This window comes from Anopheles nili, chromosome 3 (genome assembly GCF_943737925.1).
Source record: "Anopheles nili chromosome 3, idAnoNiliSN_F5_01, whole genome shotgun sequence".
NCBI classification, from domain to species: domain Eukaryota; kingdom Metazoa; phylum Arthropoda; class Insecta; order Diptera; family Culicidae; genus Anopheles; species Anopheles nili.
In genome coordinates, this window is record NC_071292.1 from 58,597,296 (window position 1) to 58,623,159 (window position 25,864).

At 50.4% G+C, this 25,864-nt stretch overlaps 2 protein-coding genes across 2 annotated transcripts; one reads left to right on the forward strand and one right to left on the reverse strand.

Annotated features, from left to right (window-relative positions):
* Positions 1 to 459: 459 nt before the first annotated feature.
* LOC128724695 (uncharacterized) lies at positions 460 to 12,808 on the reverse strand. Its single transcript, XM_053818416.1, has 3 exons — positions 12,151 to 12,808; positions 4,025 to 4,166; positions 460 to 1,902 (listed from the first exon to the last, which is right to left on the reverse strand). Exons 1-3 carry the CDS (start codon positions 12,375 to 12,377, stop codon positions 460 to 462), a joined length of 1,812 nt encoding a protein of 603 aa, XP_053674391.1. The 5' UTR covers positions 12,378 to 12,808.
* Positions 12,809 to 20,140: 7,332 nt separating this feature from the next.
* On the forward strand, positions 20,141 to 25,765 carry LOC128727369 (probable beta-hexosaminidase fdl). The gene is made up of 5 exons (XM_053821277.1): positions 20,141 to 20,170; positions 22,609 to 22,889; positions 23,603 to 24,309; positions 24,374 to 24,530; positions 24,604 to 25,765. Exons 1-5 carry the CDS (start codon positions 20,141 to 20,143, stop codon positions 25,763 to 25,765), a joined length of 2,337 nt encoding a protein of 778 aa, XP_053677252.1.
* The last annotated feature ends 99 nt before the right edge of the window (positions 25,766 to 25,864 follow it).

A 25,864-nucleotide genomic window follows, 5' to 3' on the forward strand; every position in this document is an offset into this window, starting at 1 on the left:
CTTCCCAGCGAACGCTGCACACTGCATGCATGCTACACAGATCCCCCTGCTCGATTTGCGGCCGGGGGGTTAGGTTTTTTTTTATTTCTAGAAACATTTACATTCACTTTCGTACTACAACGTTAAAGCCTTGGGTGGTGTTTTCTTGGGACCTACATGAGATACATGGCGTTACGGGTGAGGAAATATCTGTTCTGAGTTTGTCGCGTTCACGGAGTCATGCTTTTTTTTTGTCTTCTATTGAATGCTTACACTATACAAAAACACCAATGACACCTCTCGCAGGTGTTTTTCGAACCTTGCCCTAATTGATAACGCACCGGGGAGGGGCGAGTGCGTTTGTAGGAGGAACAGTGGGAAGGATTGTGTGGTGGGACGTGTGCAGGTGTTCTCCTAAACACATCGCTAAAAGTCTCTACTCTAGAAAGGCCATTCATTCGTGTGGCGGATGTCACTCATTCACACGTAACCGCTGGACTCCAGCTTTAAGGCCGCTTCGTACGTCGGTAGGCCAGTGTTGTCGATGATCTGGCTCATATCGAGCCTTACTAGACCGTTCTCGTTCAGCAGGCTTCTGGCACCCGTATCCGAGCAATCAGGGTTTGATGGAACCATCGATGGGTTTTCCACGTGTAATATCGCTTCCCCGGTGCTATTCCCATTCGTGTGATCCTCCAGCGTTTGCCCCGATCGCTGGTCGATTGCGTTGGTTTCGCCGTCCTGATTAGGCGTCATTTTGGTGGACGTGTTCCCAGGACACTGACGAATGATGTCACCCGAGCCCTCCCGGTGCTCCATGGGGCTTATTAGCCGCCCATCCGTGGTCGTCCTTCCCGGCAATGCGTCCGTAATGACGTTATTATTCTCACCGTGTTCCATCACGACGATCGTCGTTTCGTCCTTCGCCACCGGTACACCGGTCAATGATCTGTTACCGTGCAAACGCGCGTCCTCCGATGTTGCCGCAAAACCATCCGACCAGTCGCTGGTTTCATTAGCGGCGTTGTTATTCATTGCATCCATCGGGCCCGGGGATGAAGACGCCATTCGCGGCCGCATTGTTAGCACGTCAATGTCACCAGTGGCGGTGGTGGTAACTCTGTTGCCACTGTCATCGATGACATTGTTTCGATTGACATCGCTCTCGTGTGGCCCATCCTGCTCGAGCTCGCCTGTGGACGGCTCCTCGTAATCGACTAATAGTGCCTCGTTATGCGGCTGCCCGATCTGATCCACCGATGGCGGTGGGACGATGGGGGAATCTCTCGAGCCCTCCACAAAGTAACCACAATTACGACAGTAAATTGGCAGCCCTGGTGGTGGTGGTGGTGGTGGTTGGTCATCGTGCGAGATGGTTAGCTCCGTGGTGCAGCTACAGCTCGTCGGTGCTGGTCGGGATTCGCGTGAACATTCACCGTCGCGTGGATCGTCCTGCCAGTCGGTGGCGATTCTTCGACGTCCTCCGGAGCAGCTCCGTGCCAGTGGAGGTGTTTTCGGTAGTAGGGGCGCTTCGGTGCACGGTGAGTCCGGCTTATCGCAGTCCGGCGAGTCCAGGCAGCTGTGTGCTGACGAGCACGAAGGTCCTGCCGTTGGTGGATGGATGTCCTCTGGGAGGTTGCGCTTTCGCCGCGAAACACTCGCCAGCAGTTCGTCTTGCGCGACAACGGTGTCGTAAGACGGTGGCGGTCCGTTCGGGTACGGCGTGTACTGGTAATGAGGATGTTGCTGGAGCTGCTGTTGCTGCTGCTGTTGCTGCTGATGGTAATGCTGATGGTACGAGTAGGGATACGGGGGATGGTGTCCAGCATGATTTATGGCACTCGTGATCATCGGCTGGTAGTCGCCGGTGCCACCGTTGTCCATAAAAAACCCACCTGACCCGGCGGGCGGTGGATCGTAGCACTGGGGGAAAAACAAAAGAGGAAAATTCTTAATCTTCTGGTGCGCTGGTGGTGGTGTGAAAGAAATTGAAGAAATTGTTGAAGCGAGGCTGGCCATAAAAAAGAGCTTTTTGCTGCCGACCCGCTATTAAAGAAACTATTAAATTAAACGCATCTTCTTTCTCGCGTCGCCGGCAGTCTGCTCCGTTCGTGTCCTGATGCAGCAGCCTGATGACTTAGTAGAAATGCAGCTCGTTCTTGTCGCGCCCTCCTGTTTTTTTTTGTCTCTCTCCCTGTGGGACCAAATTTCCCCACCACTGGCGTTCGCAAAGTGTCGAGTGACACAGCGAAGGCCGCTGGCGGACAGTTTCGTGATGTACATAAATTAATTAAACTACTTTTTTTTCTCCTTCACCCACAAACGGTAGGGCTCTTGCTCTCGCTTCTTTCGCTTCCCTCACCATCTCAAGCCAGTGGCCCAAAGTGCTGATGCTGCATCTTCTTCGTGCTGCTGGCAGCCCTTTTGACCGTAATGAAATACACCGGGACACTCGTCGTAAACAGGGCAATTAATTTTCATTACCTTTGCAGGGTGTGGGTGCAGCGCTGAGGCCCTTTCGTTTCTTCTACCACCCACCGTGGTGGACTTCCCTGTTTGCGGTTACGGTGGTGCCGATCGGTAGCGAAATTGTCCCCCTCTTTACCTGGCCGATCGTTTGGCATTTAGCTTTCGGTGGTTTGGTGCCTCTTTCCCTAGCCCTAGGTGGAATGCGCCTAATTTCCTGATTAAGATTACTCGATTACTTGATTGAATATTTAACCGCACACACGCACTGGGCACACCCAAGGGAGGAACCTCACCAACCGATCAAGGTGACATGCTGCCTGGGGGCGTGATTTGTGGGAGCTGTTCGGTTCGCCCATTAAGGGCTTGTGGGTTTGTGGGTATTTCCAAATTTATCGTGCGATTAAATTATACCGTTGAATAGGATTTTATTTTAACGGCCCGCACGCGAAAAACCTTATCGCACGAGCATCGGCGTTGTGGTGTAAAAGCCAACACTGCCACGTCCGAGCACAGCAATCGATTTGGAGTGTAAATTTGACTCCTGAGCTTGAGGTGGTTAATCATTATTTATCGGCAAAACCAATGATGATGGTCCAACGTTGCAGGTTTTAGTTTGTGGCATACATTTACGAATCGTTCGCTTCATCGACTGAAAGTAAATTACGTTTGCTAGCTGATGTGCTTTTTTTTCTCTCTCTCTCAACCCTATTTTAGCGTGCCAACTTGATTAATATCCCATTGATCATTCTAAAGTGCTGCATTGTATGCTCGTATAGTTTCGAGCAAACTCTCTCTCTGGAAGGGATTGAGCCCCTCGCACGTCCCTTGTTTTCGTGTGGCTTTTTGTATTCACTTCGGATCCCGTTCGCAAAAGGAAGGGTGCTCAAGGCGATCAAGGCTAATGTAATCATGTACAATTTTGTATCGATTTCTACACACCACCACCGCCGTGTGTTCTTTACTTTTCTTTTGATCGAAAGCAACCCGAGACGGTGGCTAGCTTTCCCTCCTTGTTTCACCATCGGTGGCAATAAAAAGGAAAATCCCAGCGACCGCTGACGCGCGCAGACCGCTACTGCTGCTGTTGCAGTTGGCCGTTTCGTTTTTCCCTTCCGAATTGGGTAGCTGCGCGCCGATGCGGTACGGCAGGCGATTATAAATTTTTAATGGCTCCTAAAATATCACATCCCCAGCTGACCCAGTTAAAGGCACTCTGTTGCGATGGGAAGGGATGGAACCGCCACAGGAAGCAGTCGGTTGGAATGACGTTGAACGGCGAGGAGAATAACCGATAGCGTGGAAATTGTGGTCGGATGGTCGAATGACGAACGACGTATCCATCGTGCGATTGATTTCATTTCGAAACACCACCCCCTCTGGAAGTCGTCCCTTCGGTGACGGGTGACGTAGTTTTGCAACAGACAGCTAATGCACCAGATTGGCACCAAATTGGCACTTAATGATCTTTTTCTTTTTTTTTCAACCACTACACCCCGCCCATTTTGTGTCATTTGCTGGAGTCATTCGGTAGTCCTTAGGAAGGATTGTTTGCCGGGGACCGCTCGTTGGTACGCACCTGTTCCACGCTGTAGATTTCCATGTTCGCCTCCGTCTCGAGCCACTGCTGGCGGTAGATGGAATTCGAGCGCTTCTTGATGTTCCGATGGCAGCAGTAGCACACGAAGCACACCACCGTGATAACCACGGATAGCATTGCCCTGCAAAGAATGGCAGAAAGAAGGTTCGTGATAGAGTTTGGTCAAAATGTAGCTCAACGATATGGACATGATAGCGTTTAGAACGTTTTCTTAAGCGCTCAAGAGTACCAGCCGTTTTTCAGCTGCTGTAAAATTGCAAATGCTAACTCATCTCACGCTTGCAGGTCTCAATAATCAATGCCAAGTCTCGCGGAACGATAAGGTAACGACCTGCTGAAGTGTTGTCGTTGCACGCGCCAACTCCACCCACCGGCAGGATGAAGTACGCATTTTACGCCACCGATAAGATGGTTAGCGCCTGAATCGAACGGTTTTTCCTTATGCAAAAGGGCTTCGATTCGTCTTCGTTACGCCACCGCCAGGATGGTATGGTACACGCTCAGTACAGAGCCACGTCGCTCCACAAGCGTGCTAGGCTCAATGCAAAATGGCGTGACAACCGCGGGCTGATTACCGTTCGCGGGAGGGCAGAGGGTAATAAAATCATGGCCCGATTTTCTTTATCCAATCTGTAGCCGTTTTAGCGCGCGCGGGAAGGGGGGGGCATCCGTACATGTGGTGGGAAATTGCGACAGGATGTTGGTCCTTTATAGTGCTTCAGAATGGTGTTATCTTATGTTGGGAGGTTTTTTTTTTTACGATGAAACTCTAATCTTTACGAGTGGAAATATAAATGTGGTGTGGTAAGCGCCGCTGCGAATGAATCGAATTGTGTCGGTTTGTGCAGCGGAAGAGTGGTTTCGTTTTTTTTTGTTGCTCTCTTCCGCGCATTAGGGAAAGTCCTGAAGGTCGACTCTGTCGGGAAAGAAGCAACCCATTCACGCACAGTCTGTTCCTGGTTCAACAATGAATGCCGCGCTATTGTGCTGCTTCTCATTTGAGAGCACGTGGGGCAGCACGTTACTACCTATCGCGGGTGGTATTGTTTTGTGCGGTAGCGCGTTTCATTCTGGAAATGAATGCAAATGAAAGTAGCGAATGGGGTGGGTGATATCCATTCATAAGACGACAGTTTCATTCGGTAAGTCGGTACCACTGACGGCGGCCGTGATGATGAATCGCCTCGGAAACTGTGCCCTGATGCAGGCGATTTTTATACTATTTGGAACGAATTAAGTGAAGCGTTCCGTAATGGACGCAAACGGGTGCATCGCGACAATTATAAAAATAAAATGGAATAGTTTTAATCAAACACAAAAATCCCCAGTAGAACATGCTTTGCTAGTAGAAAACGGGGCAACCCCCGGGATTGTTTTATTGTACACCGCACAAACGAAGCCACCGAGAAGCGCAATAAAAGTGCGCATAAATTCATTACTGTTTATGACAGGTAATAAGTTTTTATTGTTTCTTGCTAACCGGAACCCACCACTGGCCGGCCGCTCGTCAAATGGCATGAAATACACTCAAAAAACTACTTCGCTCGGTGGTGCAACCCTGCTGCAGATGAACCGTGATGGGATTAAAATTGCATCCCGTTTGTGGGCGATATTTAGAATTGCTAGAAAAAGTCGACTTCGGGACGAAAACCGAAAAGAAAGCGGACCGGAATGAGATTGAGAATGTTCAAAGATGTATATGGCGGCGCAGTCCTTCCTGGAACAGTCCTTTCGGACCGAGTCAACGGTTACGCAAATGCATCAAAGGCCAGCTATTTGGTTTTCCATTTCGCTCCAGAAGCGCCGCTCTGTGGTGTATTTGCGGGAGCCGGTATTATTTTGCAGTGCATTGCAATCACGCCGCGCACCAAGGGATGCCTGGAAATTCAAGGCTTTGCAGGACTTTTCGCATTCTGCGTAAGAAATAGTGCGGAACTAATCCGGGAGGTGAAAGCAAACTTACAATTCTTTGAATCACTACTAAGCGGTACTTAGCAAAACAATTTTCCAGAGGCTTTCCAACCGTCGAATAGCCGTGCTTTGTTTTGTTATGCTCTTCGAGCGTTTCTTTGTGGAGCTTCGTTCTTCTCTCACCCTACGGTGAAAGTCCCTTTTGGATGCGCGCTGGTACGAAATTGATTTCGGGTCACAAAGCGATCCTCGTGCTCGTGAACGGGAAAGCAACAAGATAAAACTTGTTGCAGAAATGTGCTACGGATTGGGAGGGAAAACACCCCAAGCAAGGAATGGCTCTGCGGCCAAAAGTTCACCCTTCGGGTATGCTGGCGAAAATTGTTCGATACCGATTTATAAGGTGCCTTAACCGCCATGCTTTGGTACCCGTTGGAAGAGAAAATTCACTCGAAAACAGCATTAAAAGAGCCGAACGCAAAATTGTCCTTCAACAGAGGGTGCGCAATGTCAAGTACAGTGTAACCTTTAAACTGTCTTTCTCTCTCTTTTGTGTCCCCCTGCGGACGACGGTTTAATTGTCGGAGGTTTGTTCGGCAAAAGAGCTCACCCGATGAAAGGAAGGAAACCAGACTGGGGCAAAAAAAAGAACTTTTCGCTTGCCACCGCCCGGCAGTGAAAATAAGTTCGCTCAGAACAAAACATGGAAGTGATTGGAAGAGCCTAACTTAATTCCGCGGCAGTCTTTCGCGCAAATGCACTAAGGAGAATTAGAAGCAACAGGAAAGGGAAGGTTCATTTTCGAAGTCTCTTCCGTTCCGTACATCCCGGTGAAACTTTCGTAGCCCATTCAAAAACACCGGGAAGTTTCTTTCTTTTTTTTTTCCCCGGGTTGAGGTGGATGGTGGACCAAACTTTGTAACGATGGTGTTGGCCTGGGGCTGATTTTACCCAAACTTGTCAATCGAAATATCAATTGATTGGGGGACTGGTTTTCCAAACGCGATCGCTGTACGCTTGTACAAAAGGACGCTCGTGATGAGTGGCAGATAAATCGCCTAATCGATGAACTTAACGAATGGAGCGAACCGTACGCGCCAAGCAATCCCCAGGAAATCCTTCCTGCGCGTACAAATAGCACCGCTTCAATTATGTCTAATCGAATGGAACAAATGGCACCCCGCGCGTGATTGTGTGTGCCATCGTCGGCACCGGAGTGCGCTTAATTCTTTCTGGATTTAATCCCTAGCACACCGTTTAGCAATCGGGCGGTGTTTGCGAAAACAAATTCGAAAAGAAACGTACGAGGCACCGATGCTGCTAACCCGCTGATAGCCGCTGCATGTTTTCTAATTTTCATTATCTATCTCGCACCTTCATCCTCAGTGGCTTCCTGGTCGAACCGACCGACGACGACTTTCCACCGGACCTGCCTGCCCGGTTCGGTCCAGCAAATCTTAATGTTTTTCCCACGCTTTTCCAAAGCGTTGCTTTTTTTTTTGCTTCGGCTAAATCTCAATTCGAATCGTCGGTGCAGGACGAAGCAAAAAAAAAGCATGACTGCCTGAGGGAGGAGAACTCTCTCTCTCTCTCTCTCTGTCTGCCTCTCTCATCCTGCTGCTGGTCTATTGCTTCCGGTTGGTTTTTATCGGCCGGCAGTGCGCTTCCAGCTGCTGCACTCTGCCGCAAACCAGGTGCACACACCAGGTCCGTTGGGCGAAAGCGTGGGCCGCAAAGGCCTTGGAAAGCCAAGGTGACCGAGGTTGCAATCATGGCAAAACGCCCCGAGGCAATCGAAGGAAACCATAAACCATCGAAAGCGTTGGAGGGAAACACAAGGAAAATGCTAGCACGGCAGGATGTGTTCTAGTTTGGTGCCACCCCCTTTCGGTTCGTTTGCGCGCCTTTTTTTTCCCCCCCTGTTTCGTACCATCGCGGAACGACGGGAAAGCCAACCCTGGGGGCGCTTGCCTCTTATCTGTGTGCATTTATCGACCGTGTGTGGTGGTGTGTGGGATGTGCGCGCGCGCGGGTGGATGTGAAAACTGTGTCGACCGGTTCTTAGCTAAATTACATGTCAAGAGAGTGTAATTATAAAGTTGCCCGAGCGAAATCACTTCCGTTCGGCCGGTGCGGGTGCGATCCGTGGTGTTGTTGAGTTTGCAGTCAGCTAAAGGTTCCACAAAAAAGAACCCAGGGCTGCACTAAAACTGCCCTCTCAGGATACCACTCCATTCGATCGTACGTTTGAATTGAAGGCATATGTCTAGCCGAACACATTAACTGCGAACGTTTCAAACGCGCTTCAAGGTTTATCGCGAAAACAACCGCAGTTTTCACCAAGAAAACTCATCAATGCCGCCGAGGCGCATAATCAGCTCGCTGTTGCGTTTCTTCGGCTTCACTGCTTCCGGCGTCGACCGGCGCTCCATCAAATCGCGCTCCCCAATCACCTAAGATGCGTTGCACATTATGCAAATGGGGCGGTTCGTGGCACCACCATGACAAACGTGCTTCCGATTTGTATAATTGTCGCACCAGGTTTCGGTGAAAGGTGGCCTACCCGATCCGCTGGCGCTGGTGTGACACCACCGGAATGGCTTCCGAGTGGTGCCGTAATTTTGTGCCTTCGCTTATCCTGACCCGGTTTTGTTTTGTGTTTTCTTCTATCCCTTGGCTTGGCCGTTCTTCGAGCCCCAATCCCGCAATGCATAATGCAACGCGGGTCTCGCTTGCAGACGGAAAGATGGTGCCCGGTGGTGAAAATGTAAATCGTCATGCTTCGGCTGCTGGCTTTGAACTAGGCTTTGTCCTTGCACCGTCTCTCTACGGCGCTCTATCTTTGTGAGCAAAAAAAAAAAAGGCCTCGGATTTGTTTCGGTCGGGCCCGGCGGGCGAGCTGTAACAAACAGAACACCCATCAACACCTTGTCAAACGTTGTTGCCGTACAACGCCGTGTGCCATTAGGTGCGGGTGCGAAATCGGAAGGAAGCACTCGCTTGCGCTACGCTCATTGTGGTTCGCTAGTTGGACAACCGGAATCGTTAGTGCTGCAAAACGGGCACCCCTTGGGGAATGACGATTGCGCCACCCTAACAGCGGGCGATCTTCCCTATCGTTCGTTCGTCCGTTCGTCCTCAAAGAAGACGGTTTGATGATAGCAGCAATCGCCGGAAATGGTGACTTTTTTATCAAACCCACCTGGTCGGGATGCTTTGAGGGTTGTGGATCTTTTTTTTGTATCTTATTTTCCCTAGAACAGCGTTGCATTTTCACTTTTCGGGTGATGCATTTCACTGTTTTTTTTTCCAAAAAAAAAAGAAGAAAAGGAAAATAACCACCCTCGTCGGGGGTGGGGTATTGAGAGCGAAAATAATTGTGCCTCATTTTTGTGCCACAAAACAAGTGAAATGATGTAATGACAATGCGCCAGTGCAATTTTGGCGTGACAAAGTGATGCAAATTTGGCGCCACGCGAATTGATTTCACTCCGCCTACGATTAAGCAGCGCCATTCGGTGTAATGGTTGTAAAATATCGTGTGAATTCCTCACAGCACCCAAACGGTTGCTCATAATGGGAGTTTTCTTTTCTATTCCCCCCCCCCCCCAGGGGATGTAAATGATAACGTATTTGCAAACACGTTATCATCGTGCCCACATGGCAATACCTTCTCGTCTTTGCGGCGACGGCGTGAGGTCGCGTAAATGATACCACGGCACGTGCGTTCTGTGCTTTGTGGAACGACACCCAAGCGAAGAAGTGAAACCGGCAAACAAAAAATGACTCGCGAGCACGCTGTGGTGGAAATCGCTCAATCGAACGCCATCGATCGCAGACGTACCGGTACCGGTGGCGCCTTCGCCACGTTAGCACTACTCCATTATGTGTCGGGTGTTCGCTATCACGCGGGCGATATTTCATTTCCGTTCTCATCATAATCACATTTATATGTTTATGCCGCTGCCGGCAATGAATTGGAAATTTCGCGCCAACCCATTCCCCCGTCGTGCTGTCTCGAGTTGCTGACGCGCTTTCCGCGATGTGCGCTGATTTTCAAGGCTGATGGTTTGGGTTTTCTTATTTTCCACGCCACGATTGCAAGAATCGCGCGTATCATCGCGTCTCCCATTAACGGCATCGACCACGTGGCGGTGGCGACCATTGTGCCGATGACATGTCAATCCTTCGGATTCACCCCCCCGGGCGGGAAAAACGATCGACGCCACCGCCCGGGAAAACGGTTATTATCTGGACGTGCCGTGAATGAGCGAGCACACCACGCCATGTGTGTGAGATGGGATGTGCTGCATGCGATGGGGAAAACCCGCGAGAAAAGAAAACTCCTCCAGGGGGATTTCTTTCCACCGGGCACAGGATCGTATCCTTTCGCGAATGGGCTCGCAATTTCCATACCGCGAGCCATTCAGCTGGGATAACAGGCAAAAATCGAACCCTATCGGTGGCCCTCCATCGCACTAAACGACAAAACCCCCCCGTGGATGGTGGATGAAAGTGTGCGCAGTTGCTGTTTAAAGTTCACCCAATCGAGAGAATGTGATCGAATTAAGGCTTCGGTCAGTCATGGCCGTTCGATCCCGGATTCGCGGAGGGTCGTTGCATTATCACGCGTTGGCGTTTATGCGCTTGCGAATCGCGTTTGCATTATTTGCATTTTCTTTCCCCTTTCACGCTAAGCTCCGTTGGCGATGTTGTCCGATAAAGCGATGTTGGCTTAGAGCTGCATTAATAAACCCCCCCGGTAGCTTAAGCTCGCTCGCGGTGGCTCCCGGGGGCGCATAATCGGGGCAATATTTTTGTGCTCACTTTTGTTGTCGTAAACGAGCGAATAAAATTCGCCATTTCGATCGCTTATCGGTCTCGTTTGCTTTTGCGTTGGCATTGAGCTGGCGCGCGGTTTTGATGGATAGTTCTCCCCGAGCCAGGTGGCACGCAATGCGCGTGTAATTTGCAGCGCGAACCCGATCCACGTTGCTTGCGGGAGCTATTATTTTACGGTGGAAAATAAGAAATGGGTGCGCCACAGTGTGCCGCTTCTGCACGCATCCATCCAAAAAAGGCTCCGTTCGCCCGCACCCGCCGTGAGACAGCTATTTGACGCTGTAAATGTTTGATAATTGGTGAAATTAAAAATGAATAAATTATCCTAATGCAACGTGTTTTCGCCAAACCCCCCTCGTCCTGAAGCGTTCCAGGTAGACTCGGGCGGTGTTGCCGCTGTTGGGTCGATATTTTATTACGAAACGGCCACACAGAGCCACCGGTGTTGGGCGGGGTACAGCTTTTCCCGGGGTTGGTTTCGGAAAATTCGCTACGCTCAGCGTGTAGTTTTGCGCGTGCGAGACGAACGGAGTGCAGATTGGTGTGGCACCCCGGGTGGGTTGGTTTCGTTTGATGGAAATCGAGTTAACGTCGTCGTCATCGCCGTGCGGTGCTGAAGTTTATTGCGGCGCGCCAGTTTTGCCATTTGGGGGTTTTCACAGTAAGAGCGTGAGAGAGGGACCCCAGCGAGCGAGGTGTGTTTTATAGTAATTTACAAGCCCAGAAACTTACTGCCACTGCCACGGAAAATGGGAAGCTTCCCCTGCGACATCCGCGTTGCCGCGCTTTTGAGGCAGGAGGTTTGAATGGCCCCTTACAATTATGAATGTATTAAGAATGATGCAAATCCACTTTATCACTTTAGTTGATGGGGTTTTCATTGCCCAGAATCGTCCTGCCAAAAGCGACGTCTTCGCCATAGTCGTTCGTTCATCGGTCAACGTTTTACTAGTTTACCAACTCGAGCAGGGGTTCGTCTCTTTTCGTGTCACAATCGTTTGAATGTGGCCGCCTGGTTACGGTGCCATGATAAGCGCGGTGTACATTATGGTGTCGCATGTGTACTTGATATTATTTTTTTACTAGGCTTTCATCTGCTCGTCGAATGAAAAATTGCCCTAACCTTTGCGAGGAGGCTAGAAAGTGGTTTAATTATCCAAAAAAATAACCGGTCTCTCCCGCTCGAGGTCCTTTCGCTAGCCTGTAGCTAGCTCGTTCGTTTGGTATCGCGAAAATAAAAACATGAAACGGTGTTTTGGGAAGGCATTCGCCGTAGCACGCAAAGACGTTTCTTCAAGAATTGAGGGTGATGAACGTAAAAAATGAATGAAATAAAGGCTCAGTTCACTTACCCGCCAAGCATGATGTTGACATTGCCGTGCAGATTCGCACCCGGCCGCATCGTTTGCAGTCCCTGATGGTGGCCACCGGTGCGAAGGTTACCGGAGCCGGCGTACCCGCTACTGCCCTGCTCCACGCTGGCGCTGCCACTGTACGAGCTGATGTACGAGATGGTCTGATTGCTGAAGCTGTTGTGCGAACCGACGGCCGAGATGACGGCGAGCCGTTTTAAGGACATGCCTGCCTGTCGGTTCGTGCGTCCGTCCGTCCGTTCAGTTGTTTAATTTGTCTGTGCTTTCTGCTGCCCGCACACGTTTCCACACATCATCATCATCATCACCGTCATCATCATCGTTATGATCTGTTCAACTAGGAGCTATGGGGGGGCTGAAAAATCATACACCAACGATGCGATGGCTTTATTCACGTTTCACTATCCCGGTCACGATTCAAATCCATTGCACCGGGAGGTGTGTTTTTTTTTCTTCTTGTTTTTTATCTCCTTCTCGCTTCCCTTTTTTTACCGTCTTGACTGCCAACGGTGGCGGTGGGTGGGAAGAAAATTGGAAAACTATCGCAACCCTCTCAGCCCCTCACTTGTGCGACTTTCACTTTGCACCGTCGCCGCGTCCGGTTCTGTTGGTTGCACTTAGACTTTTGCACTTTTCACCCACCAGGGAAACCCTTCGCGGGCGAGTCAGCACGAGGAGAATGGCATAAAAATGCTAATCTCATTCATAGCTCCATTTATGATGCAAAATGCACCGTTGTCCGTTGGTCGGCGTGAAGATGGCGCTGTTTATCTAGGTTGTAAGAGATGGGATGAGATTGGCGTTTTAGTCGTGTTTTTTTTTTACTCGATTTCCACTTTTTTCATGTGTTTCTTTTCGAAGTTAACAAGGGCAGCAAGTATGAAATTAAATCATACCCCCGCTTTCAGATTCACCCATTTGAACTCTGCTGATGTTCAATGTCGTGTAACAGCGGTGGGTAGAAATAATGTGTGTTTTATCTGCCAGTAATTCCTCTAATAACCACGAGACATGTAATAAACTATCGCTATAAATTAAAATCACACAGTGGCGGTCCCCCATTTGTCGCCGTCGTGATTGTAGCGCGACGTAATCAACTGCGGGCGATCGTCCCGTTTACTAGCCAGGAACAAGGCAATAAAACACGAGACCTCCATAGCCTAATCTGTCCCTCATGGACTGCGGTAACTGAAGCTATGTTTCGGCAAGCATTCGTTGGAAAGCTCCCATTCCTTTGCGCCGATCTGAAGGGCTCAAGGTGAACTTCCTGCGATTTGTGTACACTTGCTGCTATGCTCTTACGCACCGAGACCCACAGTGAGGCGCCTTGACCAGATTGGGGTCCAGTTTTTTGTGTATTCTAATGCAGCGAAACACTTCCCGTTGTCCGGTGGTTGTAGTGTGCGAGTACTTAACTTGGACAGAGTAATTTCGGAGGTCGAAACACTTGCGAGTCCGCTTGGCCATCCATCATTTGGGGCACCGGTGGTGGCGGGTCCCGGAAGCAGTACGGTCGAGGTCACCGAGAATTTTGGGAGGTCCTCGTGAAGCACTTTTGATAAGCAGGGCCGCGCAAAGCCGTTCGTTCGTAGCCACCGAACGTTCTGCCCAATGCTTTGGCCCATTATTCATGGTTCCAAGCCCTTGGTGGGCGGTGCGTTGACACGCGAAAAACAGATTAAGCGCGCCTAGGACTCGCGTATTTGGTCGAAGGTGTGCTAGTGCCTGGGCGCTTACTTTAGCGCTGCTTAAAATGCACTTTGTATAGAAATGGGTGTTGCAGCTCAAGTGCATGGTGTTTGTTTCCCTTGTTTTTTGTTTCTAATTAACAACTCCCTTGTTCTACTGACGTTGATTGTTCAAGTTAAATGATCGTTTTTATTCTGAGTCGTCCTTGTTTTTCGCCACTGGATGTAAAAAATAGCGTTACATTTTCGTTCAATATTAACCCTTTAAATGAAACTGTGCAGAAGTACTCTTCTGAGGTGTGAAACAGAGTGTCAGATTCCATGAGGAGGATTTTAACGCCAAAATTATACACACCATATCACACACGGTTTTTTTTCACATTTCTTCTCGTGAACCTTTTACAATCAGTTCGCTTGCTTGTTGGAGATTTGGGACTTAATTTCTCCAAACACGCTGTAATAAAGCCACCCCCTCCAATCAATAGAGTTCGATTCGACCCCAATCCCCAAAGGCCGCTCTTTTCGGTGTACATTTTATGCTACGCAGTTTTCCTTCAGTTAGCAGGCGGTTTTTCATCACTTTCCCACAACGGCAACCCGCTCAGCCCCCCCTATGCTAGCGAAATTCACCATTCGCCGTTCGCTTCACTTTCACTCAATCAATCCCTTTTGCCACGCAATACCGCCACCACGACATCGGCCTAATCGAACGGTAGGGGCCCTTTCGATTAAGAATGGTTTTGTTTGCCTACTTTCCCACAGCGCCCACAGAATCGGAACCTTCCCATTACCCCAACCGCGCGCCCCAACGTGCGGTACACAACTTTGCTGCTTTGGTAAAAGCATTCTCCTTCCGCTTGCTGTCCGCAGGTCTCCCCCCCCCCCAACCCCGCAGGCCGCACTCACCAATGGCCCCCAACGCCGTGGCCACGGTCACTATCTCACGTACATTAACGCACAAATTGCCACATTCACGTTCGCGCGGGCAGCGGGAGTTGATCGAACGGAATCGAATCCAACTTCCGTTCCGACCGGTGGAGCCGGCAAAACCTACAGGACCCGAACCAGCACGCCCCCCCCCCCCCCCCCCGGTTGTGCCCTTATCGATGGTAATTCCTTCGCGCCACAAGCCACAACAAAGCCCAAATATTTGACAGCCCTTCCACGTTCGCCGCGAGTCCCGTTCGATGGTCCTTTTTCGGAGGACGTTTTAGGGTGCGATTAAATGGCGCGAAAACATCTAACGAACCACGTGCGTGTGTGCGTGTGTGTGTGTGTGGGTGTTTGTGTGTACACGAGACCTGGGGGCGACGTGCCGGTACTTAATCGCGTGCGGTCGAACACTTAATGTTTGCCTCTGCGAACCTCTGACCTCAAACCAATCCGGTGGTGGAGCTTTTTTATGCGAATTTTCACGCGAAAAAAAAAATTTCCCGAGTTTTAACGAACGACAGAAGAGCAGACCCACGCCACGACTCACTACCATCCCGGTCCGGCAGCTAATGAAGACTGACGGCGGCGTGGTCGGTTCAACCCGATCGAACTACTAGAAGAAAGCTCTCTCAAACCTCCTCCTCGGTGAGCTTCCATCGTTGTGATGATGTCGATGGTGGTGGGGTTCATAAGTACACCAGGCTGGTGGGTTTTTTTTGTGCCATTTTTCGCCGATCGTTCGCCAGTAGGAGAAAGTTTCCAAATCAACCCTGACAGTACGTCACGGGGTTGAAAATCTTAGCTTTAGTAGCTGGCGAACAAACAAAAAAAAATAGGCACACTAATGCTCTCACACACACACACACGCGCGCGTTGGCCTAATGGGAATGGCCATCGATTGGAGGACGCGGGTTTCGCTTCATTCGGTCGATCGTTCGTAACCGTGCCTCGGTTGGGCGAAGGTCAAGTAGGCACGAGGGAATTATCCTCCCCACGGGGGTGGTATGACCACGCGAAAAGACAACCACACCGTGGTGGTGGCTCATCGTTCGGAAGTCCTCCGTGACGTCCGGCGTTTGTCCGGCGGGCCTTCACCGCTGGTCCGTTGGGATGGTAATGAAAGGACACAACAAAACGATCACCTTTCGGGTTTTGCGTCACGCCTTGCCATGCCGTTGGGAAAGGACCGTGCCTTGATCTCGTCACTTTTGCGCGCCGGTTTTTTTTTTGACTGCAAAATGGCCGAAATTGATTCTCCCCAAAATGTCCTCTACTGAAGATGCAACTTTCCACCACACGGCACGAAGGGAAACAATGCAATAGGAAAACACACGAACGACCGGGCTTTTGGGGCCTGTTTGAAGACGGAAAGCGCGCCAAAGAGCAAGTTCTTCTAAGCACGCCCGCACGCGGCACTTCCTTCGAGCGGACTGGCAACGGACACGGACTCTCGGGCGCTCGTGGCGGGAAATCAACGTGCGTCTTCCACCATCGCGCGTCCTGTCTCATTCGCACTCGCTTTCTCTCGCTCTCTCCCTTACTCTCATGGTGCTTTCACTCTTTCCCGCGCTCTGCCCCCACGAAACGGGTCCTGCCGCAGGAGCGCTTTTGGGGGTGGTGGGAGCTTTTCGTGTCGATTCAAGCGCATCACGAGCTAAAGGAGGACGCGCGCTCTCTCTCTCTCTCTCTCTCGTTCTATCATCGTCCTTTTGGGGTTCTCTCTCTCTCTCACACACACTTGGGCCGTGGCTTACCTGGCTGGCACACAGAGGGAACCGGTTCGATCCGTGAATATCCTTGCTCCGTCGAGCTTTTCGGTTGCATCGGGAACGTGCGCGCGGGGTTTCCCGTTTTCAAAAAGCCGCTCGTCGCCCTGGGACGTGGTAATACCGGTGGATAGAATTTCTCCACGTTTGTTTTTTTTTGTGCTCGTTGTTTCCCGTGCTTTGGTTGCAAAGAGACAGCAGAAGGATGTGCACAGCGAGACAGAGAGAGAGAGAGAAGAAAAAAAAAAAGCGAATACCAAGATACTCGAGAAGCTGTCACCGAGCAGCACCTTTAGGGCAGCCCGCGTGCTCGCGTCCTGTGGTTAGTTGAATGGGTGCGAGTTTCTTTTTGCCGCTCTCATGACGACCGACCGATGGCAGGAGCTTTTCCACCTGCAAGCCGACGGCAACTTTTCCAACAAATCCCGTGATTTGTGTACCTGCCTGCCGCCTGGCCTGGCCAACCCTCACGACGCGGGCTGTTCTTTTAGGCGCAGTGGTTCATCTATTAGGCGCTACTGTTCTATGGTCCATTCTTTTTTTTTTCTGTTCCCTTCTTTCGGTTGCCCTTTCTTATTGTGATGGGGTGGCGGGTGCGGGTGGGTGTTAGAAAATGGGAACGAACCAAACGACGGCAGTCTCCCGCGCGCGCCTGTGATCGGTAATGACCGCGGCCCGAAGAAAGGCTTCTCGCGCGCGAACTATTTACCACCTCCGCGCTGCGAACGAACGTGTTTGGGTGCTTGCGGTGGGTGGGCACACCGAGAGGGCTTTTCCTCCCACACACTCGAGCTAGCGGGGCAGGATCGTCGATGTGTCGTCGGTTTGGTTGGCAAACCGTCGTGTGCCGTAGCTTGCCAGTTGCCCGTCCGGTATCGGCTCGGTTAGGTTGGTTAAAAGGGGGTTTTTGCTTGCTACTCGACGGATTCGCTTGGTAACACACGCAACGTGCGCACGCACACACACACACACACACGCCTGTGGTGCTGAGGCGTATGAGAGTGTGGATTTGCGCGCTCGATTCCACGCCAGGTGCCGGTGTGTGGTTGGATTGAATTTCGGTGCAACCGCGAACGCGCGATGACATTGACAAGATTGCAACTGCCAGGGTGCGTTTAATCATCCACGGTGTGAAGGTGTATACGCAGCTCGCATTAATTAGATACCCATCGTGTGTGCATTGTGTGTTTTGAACAGTATTAGTTTCCTTCATTATCCTCACGCTAGGACTCCTTCGATGTGCCACATTATTAGCGTTCACTTTCCCAGAAATGTAAGGTAATGTTGGTTTTTTTGTTGGCTCCCGCTTACAATATTCCGCGTTTGGGTCGCGTAATCTACCGATTGAGCTTTCCGATCGATCAGGTCCGTTGAGCTTTTCGACCCTCGAACGGGCAGATAAGTACGTAAGTAAACAAATCGACGAATCGTTCAAATATCAACCCACCGTCGTACTTAGCCCCACTCATTCACCCAACAGCAGAGTGGTGGGCACCCCCTTATGATGACCATTGCGAGGAAATCGAGCGGGGTGTAAACAATATCGATTGGGCGAGCGTTTGTAAAAATACACTCGATAAGTTTTGTGGCAACGCGCGCACCGATAACTTGCGTAACAGGAAAGGGAACGTGAACGGGTGGTTCCGCTATGGGATCGTTTCGTTCCCTTGCCATCCGTAGCCGTCTTCCATAATTAGATGAAGTCAGCAATCAGACAGCAAGAAAAACAGGGGTATCGGGCACGTTTTACGCGTCAGTTTGTGGCAAATTATTAGCGACCGTGAGCTTTTATTATGTCCGTGTGCAGCAACCGGGGAGTGTAGCGCCTTTCGATTCCGTTTGGGGGGATAGCGTTGTGATTGCGGATTTTAATTTGCCGCACGGGTAGGAACCGAAGGGGGTTTCGTTTTCGTTCTCGGTATAGTATTTCTGGACGATGAAGCCATTAAAGTGTGGGGAGGGACATTTTGTTGCCACGGTTGCCAATACCAGGAGGTAGCGGTATTGGTAGACGCATCTCGGAGACAAGATGTTGCTCCGAATGGAACCGGGTTAAATATAAATAAATTGGGATTATAAATAGCTTTTATGGTCGCATTTTCTTTTTTCGCCCCGCCCTTATGTCGATTGATTTCTATGAAAAATGTTAATGATTCATATTGCCAACTGTAAAGCCGTTGGATACGAGTTTCCAGAGCAAGTCACCTTCCTGTGGGGGAATTAAAAAAAAAATAAGGACGCACGTCCTGAAACGAGAGTCAACATCACCGCCCCTAAATCCGTACATCATCATCAGCATAAACCAGCCACGGGACGAGAGCGAACGGGATAGATTGAACCTGGGAAGGTGGGCAAACGAATCACGCAACAATATTTCCCGGGGTCATTGAGAACGCCCGCGAATTTCGCATCCGATGCCCACGGAGTTGCCACCGTCTGTTTGCACGGTGCGTTGCGGTTTGTGGGCCCCATTTTCCACCCACGAATTGGGATGACTTTCGAACCTCGATGGGGGTCGTGTCGTGGTTTGGTGACAGTGGGAAAAAATATGCCACCCGAAACGGAGGTCGCGCACCGAATGCCGTACGCTTTCCGCGGTCGTATCTCATCCGCCCAGGATAACGACATCCTGTTTCGTCAGCAGACAGCGTGCGGCGTCGCTGTGGCACAAGCTTCCGCAGATTTCGGAAGCCCACCACAAAACACACCCGAGCCACCGTTGTGTTTGGTTTCGAGCTCGTAGTCCTGCTTTGGCCTTCTGCAGCACGGCTCGCTGGTAGGAGAAATAGCGCATTTGCTCGACCGACTGCTGCTCGACTAGCTGCAGCGGCATGGGAGAGACTACTACCTAATTCCAATTCAATTATTTCGGATAGATTGAAATTTCGCAATTCATTTCACCGAGCTTGTGTGACACGTCGGCAAAGATCTGCCGGTGGCGGTACGTCTCCTGTTTGCGGCCAAGGTGGCAGCATACCGGAAGCGCCCCGGAACGATCGGACTGGGGCATGAGATGCGCGAGATATGGAGCAGAGACGGTTCTAAAACAAGCACAAAAAGCATATTCAAAAATGCAGCCTTTTTTCTTCCCAACACCAACGCGCCGAAGAGCAGTCTTTCCTTTGCAGAAGGAGATCACCGTGTTGGGGAGGAATGAGAATGTTTTTTTTTCCTTCACTGCTTTCGTTTATGCTTTTTTGTTTCGCTCTGTACATCTTACTCTACTCCTATTGTACTCGGTAGCAAAGCGATGGGGGTTTACTTGGTGGAAAATGACGACCGAGCGAGGTATTAGTTTGCTTCCGAGCTTCGGGTCTGTGTGAGAAAACTTTGTGTGAATAATTGTGCGAATTGGGGGCTTTTTGTGTCGCGATGCAACGAAAAAGATTTTAAAAGTACTGCTTGGAGTGCCTGTAAATGATAACATATTTTTAAACATACCTCAGCCCTATAACAACTTGTTTGATTATCTCAATGCAAGTGCATGTGTTAATTATATTAAAATATGACAATTCTTTTATTCCATTCTCGTGTTCTTCTCGTTGCAGGTACTGTAAATAGATGGTCATACACCATTACAGCATGCTACTATCACACGATTACAATAGTAGGGTAAGCGATATGCCATATTTATGTTGCGCTAATTCATTCACCCCCCTATTTGGTCGTCCCATAAGTCCCCACCTGCTTCGCTACACACTCGCAAAATGGCCGAAACATCCAAACGCGCGTCTAAATTGTCCAAAGTAATTTTACGTAACGTTCAACCACCAAACCGGTACGTTGATCCATCGGACAGCGTGGCAAAGAAAGCCAACCCTTTCGCCACACTTTCGCCGTTTTAGACGCGTCCATTTTTGGCCAGTTCGGGCCAAGCCTCTGCCCGTGGTCCGTTGGTCCGTACATTTGAAGTAAATTTAATTACGAGCCTCTCGGGAAGCGTCGCCACCAGGGGCGTCACTTTCGCCAAAATCGCTTCCCTCTAATGTCACCTTTAGCTGGTTTGGTTTTTTTCCGCCGTTGTTCGTCTCTTTACTTACGCGGAATTATCTTTTCGCGGTTCGCGCGAGTTTATGGATTTGAGGTGGGAGACTCGTGACTCTTCAATTAAAAGAAAGGAGGAGAAGGAGGAAACAGGCAAAAAAAGAAACAAAGACAGTGAAAGTTTCACTGCTGCTGTTCAACTGACCGTGCACTAACGCACGCTGTGCGTCAGAGGGGGCTTTCAATTGTCAGGGTCTTACATAGCGGTTAAAGCTTTGTCAAGCACGCATTATGGTTCGTGCCGTTTAGTTTTTTTTTTTGCACAGCACCAGTCATTGACCTTTAGAGCCTTTGGCAAAGTGTCTTAAAGAAAAACGCCTCCAATGAATCAGTAATGGATTGTGGACTTAAGACTGGAGCGGGAATCTAATATGGCTCAATTTGAATTAGAAAACGCTGGAATCGCTGAATTGATTCGAAACGGAAAAGGTAGTCTCTAAAAATACACTACGATCAATCCGTGCCGTGAAAGAGGCATCAAACTGGGTAGAATTATTTATAACCACCGTCTACCGCTAGCAAGTCGCGCAAAGGTCATTAAGAGTACGTAGAACGTGTACACCGCGTGGCATATGGTTACCTAGACGAGCGAAGTCCATCGGAGTCTTCGATCGGGATCTTCGCGTCCTGTTGAGGCTTCTTCCTCCGCAGCTGGACTTTTCTCATTAGTGTTTATATCTTTGTCTTGCTAATAATAATCACTCAGGTTTGCGGTTAAAGGCGCGGTACGGAACCGCTTCCTGTGGCTCCTCCAGAGACTACGCACCCATCACCCCGATAGCCCATCGCCCGTAATAGCCCTTGATGTTCGTCCTTGAAGCCGGTTTAACCCGAGCCCCCGTGCGTGCATTTTTGCCGCCAATTTGGTTTGATTAGTTCTTATGGCATAATCAGAAAACTTTTCTACCTCCTTTTCCGGTGGTCGGTAGCGTTGTCATTGCTACGGAACCCAACACACACACACACAGTCAGAAAGATCCAACTTTCCGTTCCGTTTTGGCGCGCTGAAGCGTATAAGGACTTCAAAGTTGGAATCGGACGCGTGGTGCCGCTGCCTTCCATCGGGAATCATAAGTTTGTTTGTCGGTCGGGGCTCATAATGTGACATAAATCATTCTTCCGATATAAAGTTCCGTATAATTATGACATAGCCGAGATTCTTCCGCAAAAGCCACAGTTACACACAGTTTTGTGGGGTTGATTTCGTTAGAAACAATGATTAGGTTACGGTGGCGAGTTGGTTTTTGTTTCCTTTTTGGAGAGTTTTCTGTCGTCGTTATTTTTACGACTATGCCGCTATTAGACGCGCCCGATATGACGAAAATATCCTTCAGAGAGTACACAAATACAGCACGGTCACTGTCAATAATACATGTGTCGCATTGGAGGTTTCGATACTGAATGATTTATTACAAAGTTGTAGTTTTCGGTTGTACCTCCATTGCTTTGTTCTTTTTTTTCTCTCTCTGTTGGCCACACACGTACACCCCGAATTCGTCCTGTCGATGGAAATACGTGCTCTGCTGCCGCATGAAGGATGTGTGGTACGGTCAAATTTTCTAATTTAATTTGTGTCCTCGCTCTCGAAAATCTTCCCCACGTTGTACCGGCATGTGCACGTGTTTACAGTAAAACTACATGCACAACCGTTCGTGGGTTGGCATAGCAACGCGCGGTCAACTGCGGCCGGTTGCCTCGGTGTTCTAGATTGACATATTTCTTGCGTTCAATTTGGTAGCCATTTGATTGATTGACTGATGGCCCCATGAGTCGTCGAGTGCTTGTGAATGCGTCCACTTTTAACCCTGTTGTGGAGCGACGAGCTGTGCATGTGCTCAAGCTTTCTATTCTTTTTTCATTGGACGTTAGTTTGCTAGTGCACAGATTTCAACCTCGCATGAACGCTGCAAATCAAATTGATATTTATTTAAGGTTCCGATTGCAAGAATGCTTCCTGGTTATTTTTCGTCTGATTCATTTGGAAATGTTTTCCTCCATTTTCGCAGCGCTCCTCAGCAGCATCGCAGTCCCGAAACATCCGTATGACAGTGCTTAAAAACATGTTCAAAAAGGTAGCCTTTACGAGATCGACCGCGAAGAAGGTCCTGCTAGTGCTGTGCCTGATGGCCCTTCCCAGCTGGCTGCTGCTGTACTGGAACAACAGCTCGGAATCACCGAAACCGTTCCCGTCGATGGCTGTCGGTATCTACAATTCGCACGTCCTCGATAGCAGCTTCGAAGGTTTCGTGGGTCGTGATAACGGCCGCACCAGCGCCATTCCGATAAGGTGAGTTTTGGCGGTTTCCTGTGTCGGGCGGGCAATGATTTACGATTTTCCAGTTTGGCGATTTAATTTATCCAATAACGTTTGAGGCATTGCTTCCATTTCGCGTAGAAGCAGCAGAAACATTTCTACTATCCCCCTCGGGACCGGTGGACCCGCCTGATTGTGGCGGTTGCTCTGTTTTGAAGCAAGAACCGCGGTGAGTTCAGATAATCAACATTCGCAGTTTATGAGCCGTGTAAATGTCGTCCTGCCAGCCAGTCGGGCTGGGGGACACACGCTTGGCCGTCCGTCACGACGCGTCCAAGCTGTTAACGATTCCGCCTAACGATAAAACCATGCTAATGAGCGGAAATGGAAGCATAAAGCACAATTAGCTTGCGAATGGCGATTTAATGTTTTGCGGTGGTCCTTTGGGTGCTGGGGAGAGCTTTTTTCTTTATCAAAACTGCCACCGTGCTTCTGGGCTGTGGGGCTTTATTTGTCCTGGTTCCAGGCGGTATGTTTGGTGGCATTTTCATCAGTACAAAATGTCAATCAGATCGAAACAACCTCTGTAAAACTCTGCTTCAATTCGTCTCAATCCTTTTCGGGGTTATATTTCTCGAAAGTTTAACCCTACGACGGCAGACGCCGCGTAAATCGATCAAAACTTCTTTTTGACAGCGGCACGAATTATTTATTTATTTCTTCTATCCTTTTACTTCGACGGACAGCCCCATCGAGCGGTCGTGGACGTACAGGTGCGTGAACAACCGATGCGTGCGGCACCATTTCGTGGATGGCGTCGAGGAGGACTTCGAGACGACCGGTGGTAACAACCTTCACCAGCAAACGCAGCAACAAACCCACGGTGGAACCGGCAGCAGCAGCAGCAGCACGAATCCTGCCTCCGGCAAGCGAATACCCTTCCTAACGTGCACGATGACCTGCGGGCCAATCAACATCTGGCCACAACCGACCGGGGCTACCAAGATTGGCAGTAAAACATCCCGCTTTCGGTTGTCGGATATGCACGTGAAAGTCGTGACCCCGGGCTTTGGGGCTGTCGAAAAGCTGCTTCACGAAGCGTCCGATGTACTGAGGACTGAGATCCGCGGTGTGATGGTAGCCCGTGGTGCCACGCTGGAGGAGATCGAAGGCGCTGTACCGGCTGGAACCGTTCCCGCAGGAGTGCAGATGGCTTCAACTGCCGAACAGCAGCGCGTGACGGCGGATCCGGACGATGCAGGAAGCTCGGTAAAACGTCAATCGGCCAGCGGCAACGATGCAGGCGGTGGCTTTGGAAAGATCCACTTCTTCAAGCTGGTCAGCGATAAGCGGTACGATGTGGATGCGTTTGAAGTGAACATTCACGTGGAGAAGTCGGGCGATACGCACCTGACGATGCACACGGACGAGAGCTACAACGTCACGGTGACACGTAAGTATTGGTACATTCGTCCCACGTGCAACCTCACATTAAACTCTGCTTCATCTGCTTTTAGATTCTGCACGAGTCCTGATCGTGAAAATAACCGCCAACACGTTCTTCGGGGCCAAACACGGTCTCACGACGCTGCAGCAGCTGATTTGGTTCGATGACGAGGAACGTACGCTAAAGGTCCTGAACAAGGTGTCCATTGAAGATGTGCCAAAATTCAAGTAAGCTCAACTTCGACTTGGCATTCCGAACGAACCTCGCTTACAGTTTGTTATTTCTCGTGCTCCTTTCTAGCTACCGTGGCCTTATGCTCGATACCTCCCGACACTACTTTACGGTGGATGCGATCAAACGCACCCTCGTCGGCATGTCCCACTCGAAACTGAACCGGTTCCACTGGCACATCACGGATTCGCAGAGTTTCCCGCTCGTCTCGAAGTATTACCCGCAGCTGGCCCGGTACGGGGCGTACTCCGAGCGCGAGGTGTACACGCCGGATGACGTGCGTGAGCTAGCGGCGTTTGCGAAGGTGCGCGGCATTCAGATCATCCCTGAGATCGATGCACCGGCACACGCCGGCAATGGATGGGACTGGGGTCCGAAGCATGGACTTGGCGAGCTAAGTCTGTGTATCAACCAGCAACCCTGGAGTAATTACTGTGGCGAACCACCGTGTGGTCAGCTGAATCCGAAAAACAACAACACTTACTTGATCCTGCAGCGGTTGTACGAGGAGTTGCTCGAGATCGTCGGCCCGCTAGATTACTTCCACATCGGTGGGGATGAGGTGAACCTCGAGTGCTGGCAGCAACACTTCAATGACTCCGACATGCGCACGCTTTGGTGTGATTTTATGCTGCAGGCGTACCACCGGTTGCAGTTGGCCAGCACGAGGCAGAACATGACCGCCCCGAGGATGGTGGGCGTGTGGTCGAGTGGGCTGACGAGTGCGCCCTGTCTGTCGAAGGGTGCGTTCGCGGTGCAGGTGTGGGGTGGTAGCAAGTGGCCCGAAAACTTCCAACTCATCAACGGAGGCTATAGCCTGGTGATATCGCACGTGGACGCCTGGTACTTGGACTGTGGCTTTGGTAGCTGGCGATCGACCGGCGAAGGTGCCTGCTCACCGTACCGGAACTGGCAGACGGTGTACAAACACCGACCATGGGAGGAGATGAAGCTAACCTCACTGCAGATGCGTCAGATCCTGGGTGGAGAGGCGTGCCTGTGGACGGAACAGGTCGACGAATCGATACTGGATGCGCGACTATGGCCCCGAGCCTCGGCCCTGGCCGAGCGACTGTGGACGGACCCGATCGAGGAGCGGTACAGTGAGTCCGTTCCGCTGGAGGTGTACAACCGTATGTCCGTGTTTCGGAACCACCTGCTCGAGCTGGGGCTGCGAGCGGAACCGATCTTCCCGAAGTACTGCGCGCAGAACCAAGACGAGTGTGTATGATATTACATGAATCCGTTCTACTAGATTGTGATGGCGGCGGTGGCTTAGGCTGCGCCGCAATCCGGCATTGTGGTTGTGATACCTTGACAAAGGGCTTCT

Bases quoted from the DNA above. Each gene is read 5' to 3' on its own strand.
- LOC128724695 (XM_053818416.1), bottom strand. From the start codon at position 12,377: ATGTCCTTAAAACGGCTCGCCGTCATCTCGGCCGTCGGTTCGCACAAC. The intron at 4,167-12,150 runs GTAAGTGAACTG...CATTCTTTGCAG, and splicing joins GTCAACATCATGCTTGGCGG to GGCAATGCTATCCGTGGTTA. The intron at 1,903-4,024 runs GTGCGTACCAAC...TTTTTCCCCCAG, and splicing joins AAATCTACAGCGTGGAACAG to TGCTACGATCCACCGCCCGC.
- LOC128727369 (XM_053821277.1), top strand. From the start codon at position 20,141: ATGCTACTATCACACGATTACAATAGTAGG. The intron at 20,171-22,608 runs GTAAGCGATATG...CCATTTTCGCAG, and splicing joins CACACGATTACAATAGTAGG to CGCTCCTCAGCAGCATCGCA. The intron at 24,531-24,603 runs GTAAGCTCAACT...GCTCCTTTCTAG, and splicing joins GAAGATGTGCCAAAATTCAA to CTACCGTGGCCTTATGCTCG.